At 41.6% G+C, this 11,066-nt stretch overlaps 1 protein-coding gene and 1 long non-coding RNA gene across 2 annotated transcripts; both read left to right on the forward strand.

The window, feature by feature from the left end:
- Positions 1 to 1,063: 1,063 nt before the first annotated feature.
- Positions 1,064 to 1,960, forward strand: LOC117763038. Its single transcript, XR_004614111.1, has 3 exons — positions 1,064 to 1,121; positions 1,733 to 1,770; positions 1,917 to 1,960. It is a non-coding gene; the product is annotated as an uncharacterized LOC117763038 (long non-coding RNA).
- A 4,366-nt stretch (positions 1,961 to 6,326) lies between these two features.
- LOC117763037 (zona pellucida sperm-binding protein 3-like) lies at positions 6,327 to 11,002 on the forward strand. Its single transcript, XM_034587876.1, has 9 exons — positions 6,327 to 6,537; positions 7,252 to 7,559; positions 8,661 to 8,779; positions 8,900 to 9,003; positions 9,484 to 9,661; positions 9,763 to 9,880; positions 9,960 to 10,042; positions 10,320 to 10,408; positions 10,880 to 11,002. The coding sequence occupies exons 1-9, from the start codon at positions 6,432 to 6,434 to the stop codon at positions 10,942 to 10,944; spliced, it is 1,170 nt and encodes a 389-aa protein (XP_034443767.1). The 5' UTR covers positions 6,327 to 6,431; the 3' UTR covers positions 10,945 to 11,002.
- Positions 11,003 to 11,066: the final 64 nt, after the last annotated feature.

The following is an 11,066-nucleotide window of genomic DNA, read 5'->3' on the forward strand; positions in this document are numbered from 1 at the left end:
CAGTCCATTGTTCCCTCTCTTTTAGCCGATTTGTCTTTTTGCTTATTTGTTTTAAAAAGTCTTGCATTGCTATGTGGGGAGGGATTCAGGGAAATTGACGACACCTCATGCCGATTTCTCTGCTAATCAACCCTTCAGACACAATAGTTAAAAACAGTTAAAAAAATGAAACTATACATTTCATTTTAAATTCTTTCCTGTCCTCTGAACATTGTGCGGGTTTTGATTTTGGCTCTCTTTGTCTCCGTGCCAGTCCTGTTCGTTCCACACATGAATTATAAATCTGAGTCGAAACATGTTTTGACTCCTCTACGGTTCTCAAAGCCTCCAGCTCTCAGAGTCAATGACGGAGGGTAAAGAGCTGAGAGGCACTGAGTCATCAGAGCCTGAACGTCCTGCTCTTCTCCTGTTCCTCCTCCTGGACCTCCTGTCTCCTTCCATCAAGTCGTCCTGGGCTGGAACGGATGATCTGATGCAGGAAAGCTCTCACACTCACAACCGTCCATCTCTCAACAGGAAGCTATAAAAGTATCTCCTGGCCTTTCAGGTATGATGAGATGATGGGGGTCAATGGTGTTTTTTTTTTTTAAATGTGATGCAACTTTAATAGAATGTTTTGAATACATATTAGTCTTTCTTTATTTAAGATATTAATTGAATTTCTATGAATAATATGCTTTTTCTTATTCATTTTCTTTGTATTTCTTCATAATACTTTTTTAATAATGGTAATATTGAGCTTGACATGCATAAAGCAATGTGAATTAAGCTTTTTTAAAGCTGCCTTTAAGTGCATCAGGAAATGTAATGTCGTGTTTAAAGCGTCTTCACAGCACAGAGACAGAACACAAGGTGTCACACAGTACGAACAGTTCAAGGTGCTTATTTTCTGATCAAAGGTGGCACGAGGATGAGAGGAGGAAGAGGAGAGCGAGGAGGGAAGGCAGGAGAACCGGAGAGTGAATCCTGGAGGCACAAAGAGAAACACTCTGAGCGGACACGAGTAAAGACACGGGGAAAAACTCTCAATCCACTATTCAGATCGGCCAAGAACGGGCGACTACCACTGTAGCGCCGAAAACGAACTGGCGATGACTGGGAGCAGGGCAGATATCCTGCAGGTATTGAGTGGATGAGCTGCAGGTGAGGCGCTGGGCCGCAGGTGAGGCGGTGAGCTGCAGGTGAGCTGCTGGGCTGCGGGTGAGGCGCTGGGCTGCAGGTGAGGTGCTGGGCTGCAGGTGAGGCGCTGGGCTGCAGGTGAGGCGCTGAGCTGCAGGTGAGGCGCTGGGCTGCAGGTGAGGCGCTGGGCTGCAGGTGAGGCGCTGAGCTGCAGGCGAGGCGCTGGGCTGCAGGTGAGGCGCTGGGCTGCAGGTGAGGCGCTGAGCTGCAGGTGAGGCGCTGGGCTGCAGGTGAGGCGCTGGGCTGCAGGTGAGGCGGTGAGCTGCAGGTGAGGCGCTGGGCTGCAGGTGAGGCGCTGGGCTGCAGGTGAGGCGCTGGGCTGCAGGTGAGGCGCTGGGCTGCAGGTGAGGCGCTGGGCTGCAGGTGAGGCGCTGAGCTGCAGGTGAGGCGCTGGGCTGCAGGTGAGGCGCTGGGCTGCAGGTGAGGCGCTGAGCTGCAGGTGAGGCGCTGGGCTGCAGGTGAGGCGCTGGGCTGCAGGTGAGGCGCTGGGCTGCAGGTGAGGCGGTGAGCTGCAGGTGAGGCGCTGGGCTGCAGGTGAGGCGCTGGGCTGCAGGTGAGGTGCTGGGCTGCAGGTGAGGCGCTGAGCTGCAGGTGAGGCGCTGAGCTGCAGGTGAGGCGCTGGGCTGCAGGTGAGGCGCTGGGCTGCAGGTGAGGCGCTGAGCTGCAGGTGAGGCGCTGAGCTGCAGGTGAGGCGCTGGGCTGCAGGTGAGGCGCTGAGCTGCAGGTGAGGCGCTGAGCTGGCCGTGCCTCTGCACAGCCATCAGAGGGAGATGGCACACACCTGCAGAGAGGAGAAACACAAGGGGAAGGGGAAAAACACTGGGTGGGGCACAGAGGAGCTGTGACATGTCATTTCTAAATAGCAAATTATAAAACAGGAGTCAGTGAATATGAAGTTAAAGTTAATAGTTACTAAAGTTAAAGCAAATTACACTGGAATGTGATTTAATTCATATTAAATTAGACACAAGCATTTAAACACAGCATAGATATTGAGCATTTATTCCAATAGTTTATTTGTTTGGTCAGATCACAATACATGTTTTAAAATAAAAATGTTTCTTTGTGTGTTTCATGTAACATGCATTTTTCAGCATTATTGGGAGTAATTGCTTTCAATGCTCGAGTCTCTTTTCACAATTTGGCAGACATTTGTGGTCTGCAGAGGATGAATCCAACTGACTCTGTGGATCCCCTTAATTTTCCTCTAGCGCCACCATGAGCATCACAATTGTCTGCTTCTCTTGGAAAAGAGGACACAAGGAAAGTCAATGAACACTAAACCCAAATGCCAGACTTCAAGGCTTTTATTTTGTGTGTGTGTGTGTGTGTGTGTGTGTGTGTGTGTGTGTGTGTGTGTGTGTGTGTGTGTGTGTGTGTGTGTGTGTGTGTGTGTGTGTGTGTGTGTGTGTGTGTGTGTGTGTGTGTGTGTGTGTGTGTGAGACTATGCACGACACAAGACATCACAGAGATGTGGTGAGGCTGAGGTAGCTGCCCAGACAAACAAGGTCAGAGGTCATCACACGACTAAAAAAAATGCTGTGGTGGAATCTGCTGAGTCTTGCACTCCCTGTCTAACCTTTGATCTCGAGCATCCTCCAATCACACCCCTTCTCTTCCTCTCTCTGCAGTCACACTGAATCACTGATGCACCAGTTGGGACTGGTTTATGATGAAAGACCCATTCAAAACCACAGAGACCCATGGTCTGCAAAATATCTAAAAAAGAGACACATACCAGCCAAAGAGACACAAACAAAAAATACAAAACCACTACGTCTTACAAAAACACAAAATGTCCAAAAGGCGAACAAATAATTAAACTCAAGAACCACGGAGATGCAGCATAAGGAGGAATAAAGGGGTGGGGGGCCTTTTACCTCTGTGGGGTGTGATGTTCTCATATTTGTTGTCTCTTTAAAGTCCTCATAAATCCTGATCCAGATGATGTTCCTGTTTTCCCTCTTTCTTTTTATATTTATTTTTCACATCTTTTTGTCTGGTGCTTTGTAAGTTCTTAGGTATGAAATTCATTTTATAATCGTCACTGTCTTGTTATCATTTCTCTTATTATTTTCACTGCGTCTTCGTCCCTTTGCCTGTGACCAAACTGTCGCAGCTGCAACATCTTGTCAACTAGAAACTCTCCTTCATCAAGGTCATCCCAAAAACTCGCTGCCATCATCATCATTAACAGAACTGCTTCGTTTTCCAGAAACAAAAACAGCCTCGTCTGCGTAAATATAACACGACATTAAACTTCAACGGCTGAGCCCTTTACACATGCACACACTCACATCCACACACCCTTTTCCTCTGGCGGTTAGCAGTTAATAAATACAGGAAATGAGCAGAGAGAGCTCATTAATATCAGTGAAGGTGAGCAGCTAACTGCTGCTGCTGTTTATATGGGAAATGAATGGAGAGAAATGACCGGAGCTATTGCTAATGCTAACACACACACACATACACACACACACACACGAACAGCGAGAGAGAGAGAGAGAGAGAGAGAGAGAGAGAGAGAGAGAGAGAGAGAGAGAGAGAGAGAGAGAGAGAGAGAGAGACTTCTTCTCTTTTCCTTTTAGGACCTCTGTCAACAGAAAACCAAAGTGTGTGTGTGTGTGTGTGTGTGTGTGTGTGTGTGTGTGTGTGTGTGTGTGTGTGTGTGTGTGTGTGTCCGTGTGTGTGTGTGTCCGTGTGTCTGTGTCCGTGTGTCTATGTGTCTGTGTGACCTTGAATGGACTAATTATTTATATGGAGGACACAGGGGGAGAGCACATTTTTCTGCCTCTAATGATTCATAAACAATTTTAACAGGATCAACTCCATCAGGACCCTAATTAGTCTGTGTGACACACACACACACACAGAGAGAGAGAGAGAGAGAGAGAGAGAGAGAGAGAGAGAGAGAGAGAGAATTCTGTTATATTATGGTGGACATTATCATGTAACACCACCTGTTGTCATATTATATGTACTGTAAGAGTGCATTTTTGGGTCACTGTAGTGAATGAAGTGAAATAAAATAAAAAGTCTGTATTTACACTACAGAGTGTTATTTTGATAAACATTAGTACTCAAACCAACAGTAATCCAGTAAAAATACGATAAAAAAATAACGTTGTTTCTAGTCTGGTCTGAACCACAGCACCAGTGTCAGTTATAACACTCTGTGTATGTGGAGGTGCTGATCCGCACTGAGCCGGACTGATCCAGGATAAGTCTGGATGTATTTTCTGTACCTCAGCTTTGATCTGCCTCCTCCCTATCTGAGAGCGTTTCACCATGACTGAGCAGCGAGGACAAGGACGAATTTAAACCACCGTATTTCATCAAAGTATTGTCATATTCAGGCACAAAGAGCAATTTACTGATGTGCTGAGTCTTCATTGTATTTATTGTTATTTTTTTGTTATATCTTTTTTTGCTGTTTTTAAATGTGACGTTTCCTGCCATGGTGGGACAATAGGGTTCTAATGTGTTCTATAGATAAAATATGATATAATTTGCTCTATTCAACATATCTTTCACACAGCTATGGCAGCTTCATTAACATTATTTTTGCTTTCAACACCTGCTACAGCCCTGCTTTTTCAAAATAGTGTGCTAAAAATTTAAAGATTAAGCACGTACAATATATAATAAGTGCAAAATGATATGCAAAAAACCCACAATATTTGAGTAATAACTAAATGTGTTTAGGTTGGCTTCTTTAAATGTCACCAGCTGTGGTGCTTTGACCTAAATGTTAATAAGTTGTTACAATCTTAATTTTGTGTGTTAGCATGCTAGCATTAGCACAAAGTTTAGTGGAGGCTGATGGGAATATAATAATAATAATAATAATAATAATAATAATAATAATAATAATAATAATAGTAATAATAATAATAAACATTATTTATACAGCACTTTTTAAGAACAGAGTTTACAAAGTGCTTTAACAGCAAAGCAAGAAAAGTTATTATAAGAAAAATAACAATCAGCTGGATGCAATGTGACAAGGAGGCAAGACAACCATGTTTAGGTGGTCGGAACCAAGGTAATGCTCAAATTAAATTAATAAATATAAAGCTATTTCACATGAAAACTTGAACATGTTAGTAATATGACAATACAAATAAAGAAACAAGTAAAATAAAAGGTGAAAAGAAAATGATGAAAAAAAAACACAGTAAAAACCCAACATGATCGAGTCGTAGTTAAATCAGACATGTCTGTAATAATAGCAGAGGTCTGAACTCTGTATGAGTATTTAAACAGCAGAGATCACAACCAGGAAGCTAGACAAATTACTTACAAGACAACGTTTGTGGGAACCGAATTCTATTCCAGGACAACAATAAGAAATGTAGCAGACTGGTGAGAGCCATAGTCACAATAAAAACATTACCCACACCACACAAAGGGACTCTACACAGACAGAGGTTATTGACCTTGATGTACAGGCTCAAGGTCACCTGCTCAGACACCTGTTCCCTACAAAACACAACTCTGTACTGTCAATATGTTGTTTCTCACAGTAAATGTAAAACACATTTTTCTGTCACAAACTAAATATGAGCTGAGTTGTTTCAAACCTGCTGGAGAAGTCTGATTTAGATTTAAACCATTTACCATTTGTTATTTGTTGTCAAATACAAGTTCTGGGTAATTCCTTCCTCACTGTCTGAAATAAGAATACTTAATATATAACTCATGTTTGACTTTATAACTCATGTTCAACTTGATATATAACTCAAGTTCATCTCTTCATCTATTTTTGTTTTATCTGTTTTGTTTTATTTCTGAGTATATGAGCTGGCTTTTCTATGTTTTGTCTATACTGAACTTTTTTAGTTTGGGAAGCAGCCTCTAACTCTGTCTTTGAAAGGCGCTATAGAAATAACGTTTTATTATTATTAATGAAAATAAAAGGGGCGGAATGTATGTCATCATACCAGTGTATAATTGCTGCATTATATAACCATACAAATATAAAATACGATTTTTTTATATATCATACATGGGTTCCATCATTCTATTGTCCCTAAAATTCCTCCTGACAGATCTGTAGTGTAAAGGTTCTGTGTCTATTGATGAAGCTCAGATAAGTGTCCGCAGGTAGGAGCAGGTGAACGAGACACCGCTGGAAGACAATCAGGACAATCAGAGGGTGGGCGGAGCCAAACTTCAGTGCCTTAAAACAGCCTTCTGCAGAAGTGAGTGTTTCAAACAAAGACAACGCAGTGAACGTTAGACACCACAACATGATGTCAACCATCAAAGTACTTCTCTGGCTGTTCTGCGGAGCAACAGCTCGTGGCTTAAACAGGAACATTCAATCTGCAAACCTGAGATCACCTCAACCAGTAGGTAGGTCTGATCCACATCACAGCGGTCACTACTACGATCAGCATATTCTTGTCTGATGAAGACTTCTGGAAGTGTCTTGTCTCCTCTGAAAGAAACTGCATGCTAAGTGTTACGTTTTGGCTTTAGACTGAATGTGTGTCTTCAGCATCAACATTCAACAGCAGATCAGATTATTTAGGGAACATGTTGAAAAATTTAAACTTTTCTTGATGAACTAATTGTAGTGGAAAAATAATTAAGTGTGGTTGAAACCATTTTTGTAGTTGAAAAGTAAGTTTTATGACCTGTATCTAAATACATATATAACCTGTCTAAATACTTTATGACCTGAACTGTTTATGGTCTGAATTGTGTGTGTGTGACCTGAAAACTCTAAGACCATTTTATCACTTATTTACTCTCCAAAGAATTGAATTTATGTCTGCTCTATCTCCAAAGGAAACGTATGTAAATCAGTTCTGTTTTGATTCCTCTCTCAAACTGCGCCTACTGAACCAGTCTGAACTGGCTCTGACAAACAGCCTTAGTTCTCCTTTTATAAGGTCCTTACATTTTCACTCTGAGATCCCTGTGACTCTCTGTGTTGATCCTTTCTGCAGAAAGCCTCTATTAAACTACACAAAGACAAATTTGGTGTTCCAGCCTCTTGTATTTCCAGATTTCCATCCCACTAATGTTAATTAAAACTATTGATAATATCATCCACCATCTTAGCTGTTAAACAAGAGCAGCAGTCTTTCCATGAACCGTTGACTTGGAGGTTTCCAGACCCACCAGCTGAAGAGGAGTCTCAGTACCCTCCAGATTTTGAGCTGAAGACTCCAACTGCAGTGAACTCCATCAGCGCCACCTGCGGGGCGGAGTCTGTGTGGGTGGAGGTCAAGAAAGATCTGATGGGGATCGGTAAACCTGTCTTGACTGCAGACGTCTCGCTGGGAGGGTGTCCTGCCACAGGGGAGGATCCTAACACTCAAGTCCTGGTGTTTGAATCTGAGCTGCATGGATGTGGCAGCCAGCTACTGGTGAGATCTTGCAATCACACTTTCACTTCAACTAGACATGGCATTTTTATTCAGGCTCAAATCAATCTTGAATTATGGTGAGATCCAACTGAAACTGTTTTTTAATTTATTTTTTATGAATGGCTTGTGAAAAAGCATAAATCATCCTTGCGCTGGTTGTAACAGTGCAACTATGTAATTGATGCTGTTCCAATCAACCACAAGGGGCATCAATTGGCTCAGTTCCTACATGAGATGCAGTTGCACCTCTCTTGTGCTTTATGAAAAGTGGGTGAAGGTTAATATTTTGTAACATAAATAAAACTTTAAAGTTGCTAAAATTAGCACTTACTTAAATCCAGCTCTTTAGAGAATACAGAGATTTCAAATCACTAAGTTGTTTTGAATGCATGCATGCAGCTCAATTTGCTCAATGTCCTGTCCCATTATTATCTTTGCTTCAATTGTGATATTTTTCGAACAAAAATGCACAGAACACTTTCAAAGCACAACACAATTTAAGGCTTGCATAGGAACATTTTATTTGGAGCACAAAATCACAACATTCATTATCTCATGGCGCTTGTAGTAAAGTCAAACTTGCAGTAATATGGAGAAGCCCAATAGTTCCTACAACGAGCAAACACTTGGTGAATGTGAAGAGAAATGCCATATTACATCTATAATATCAGATTACTGCTGTAATGAGTGACTTAAGGTCCACATTTGGCTCTGTAAATTGGTCCATAACTCTCTGGTAGATTTGCTACAATGAAACTCTGTTTGCTCTTCAGGGCAACATGGGTGATCTTGTGCTAAAAATCTGACTGTAAAGCTCCCGGGCAACGAGTCAACATCCAAAAACTAGAAGCTAAACAAGGCTAAATGCTCAGTTTAGTACTTTTCTCTTTGGGTTTTTGTGAACTGATGTTTCATTATTTGTACAGTATCGGTCTCATTTTCTTTTGTTTCTTACCTGCAAAGGGACAACGGATGTAGATTAACATTCTTAGTAGATTCATATTTACATTTTGTATTTTAAAGTGTTCTGTCCCTATCAAATAAAATAGCGCTACACAGTTGGAAATAATTTACTGTTGGTTCACCCCGCCTGTATTTCAGATGTCGGAGGACTCGTTCATCTACGTCTTCACACTGATCTACACCCCCAGTCCTCTGGGGGACACTCCAATCGTCCGAACCAGAGACGTCTCAGTCAACATCCAGTGTCACTACCAGAGGTCAGACTGGAACCAACCATGGAGGCTCTGTTGTTTCGACCATCTCAGTGTCTGTTCCATTGAAATGTTTATTGATGTATAAACAAACTGTATTTAGATGATTGCTGTTAATGTATTTAGGAAGCATGCCGTGAGCACTGGGATGATGAAGCCGACCTGGAATCCATTTAGTGACACTAAATCTGCTGAGGAAAATCTCTACTTCTCCCTTAAACTCATGACTGGTGGGTGTTTGTTCATACTCTATTCTCTACTCGATGATCTCAAAGTGTTCTTGCAGTATCCCTTTTTTTATTTTTATTAATTTTTTTAACATGCAAGGATTAAAGGTTCAGTGTGTAGAATTAACTGACTTGTAGTGGTGAAGTTGCATGTTGCCCTCATCTCCCCCCCCCCCTAACATGAAGAAGAACCTGTGGTTACCTTCAGTTGTCATAAAAACTCAAAAGGTGCTTAGTTTGTCCAGTCTGGGCTACTGTTAAAAAAAAACATGGCAGCCTCTGTAGAGGGGACCCTCTCCCAATGTAAATATAAAGAGCCCCTTTTTATAGGGTCAAGAAAACAACAATTTAGATGAAACGCACTAGTGAAAACATCAGTAGGATTATGTTATATTCAATTTCTGCAAATGGATCAATTAAAATCTACATCTTACACATTGAACCTTTAAAACATCCCATAGCTCTGCCCGATTTTTCTTTCAGATGACTGGCAGTACCCTCGTCCATCCAATCAGTTCCTGCTGGGAGACATGATGAAGTTTAAAGTTTCAGTAAAACAGTTTCACCACGTCCCTCTCCGAGTGTTTGTGGACAGCTGTGTGGCCACCGTGGTACCAAACATCGACACCGTCCCTCGATACCTCTTCATGGGAAACAAAGGGTCAGTTCACTTTGCTGGTGATTTTTAAATCGTTCTTTATATCTCTCATTCTGCTTTTCTTGTGACATTCAGGTGTCTATCTTGTCCTGTGTTGCGTTCAGGTGTCTGTTTGATGGTCAGCTGACCAGCTCCAACTCTAAGTTCCTACCTCAGACTTACAGCGACGAACTGCAGTTTGAGGTTGAGGCCTTCAAGTTCCAGCAGGACCACAGTGGCGTGGTGAGACTCAAACTCTACATTTTGCACTTTTAACATGGCCTTTTTAAAAATCAGAGATTGAAACCCTCTTTGTCTGCAGATCTACATCACCTGCAGTCTGAAAGCCACGGCTGCTACTGCAGCTGTTGATGCAACCAACAAGGCCTGTTCGTTCTCCAACAGGTGAGACGCAGAAAATGCAACTCTCATATAACCTCTTCATCCTTAGTTGGTTTAAGTAATTATTTTCTTTAATTCTTACTTTTACTTTGGTCTGCCAATTGACCACTGAAAATTGCATCCTTTAGATTTTCAGTTGTAGTTCCTGTCAAACTGATGAAACCATTTGCTTATTTCCCTAGACTTGCAGGGTCAGAAATATTAAAGACGGCTTCATTAGTTTCTTGTTGATCACCAAACCAGATGGTATTATCTTAAATTACTAGCTTTTGATTGACAGGTGGTCAGAGGCCAGTGGCATTAATCAAGCCTGTTCATGCTGTGATGCGGACTGTGGGACAGGAGGCCAGAGTCAGCTGTCCAGAGGAGGTGAGTGGACAGGTGGGGTGCATGAGAAACCCTGACCTGTTTCCCTTTTTTCCTTTTTTTTAAAAACAAATTTTTATTCACTTCACTTGTGCAGAAGTGAATCAACATCTCAAAACAGAATTTGTAGTTTTAAGTATCACACCATCCACCTCACAAGTCAGCTGCACTCTTGAGCAGGACATTGTGTATGCAGTTTCTAATGTTTTTTAAGTTTCACCTTATCCCTTTATGTAATAAAGGTTATAATTGCATAGACAGTATATTATTCAATCCTTTACAAATTTGACTGATTTAAAAGTTTTTTTTTTTTTTTAAGATGGCATAACTGCACTTAAATTTTACCAAATGTGAAAGCTTCCCCCTTAATTGCTAGCTTTTCAATTTAAGAGATGGCTTTTGCACCATGCAAATTCAAACCTTAACATATTAGCCAATAATTGCTACAGTAGAGTTGTCATGTTTGTGTTGCAGATCCTGTGTTGGAACAGGAAACGGCTGTTGGCCCGATCGTAGTGAAGGACAAACCTCTTCGCTGAGAAATAAAAAGTAACTTGAATGAAGTGACTATTAAAGCTTTTTATCTCTGGAGACCTGAGATATTTTGTTATCAGATGGAACAGAATCAAACTTTAAGGTACAATGGGATTCCAAGATGTAA

This window comes from Hippoglossus hippoglossus, chromosome 6 (assembly GCF_009819705.1).
Source record: "Hippoglossus hippoglossus isolate fHipHip1 chromosome 6, fHipHip1.pri, whole genome shotgun sequence".
Taxonomy (NCBI): Eukaryota; Metazoa; Chordata; class Actinopteri; order Pleuronectiformes; family Pleuronectidae; genus Hippoglossus; species Hippoglossus hippoglossus.

Excerpts from the sequence above, each read along its gene's own strand:
- LOC117763037 (XM_034587876.1), top strand. The coding sequence starts at position 6,432 with ATGATGTCAACCATCAAAGTACTTCTCTGGCTGTTCTGCGGAGCAACA. Across the intron at positions 9,662-9,762 it reads CTCTTCATGGGAAACAAAGG|GTGTCTGTTTGATGGTCAGC; the intron begins GTCAGTTCACTT and ends TGTTGCGTTCAG. Across the intron at positions 9,881-9,959 it reads AGCAGGACCACAGTGGCGTG|ATCTACATCACCTGCAGTCT; the intron begins GTGAGACTCAAA and ends CTTTGTCTGCAG.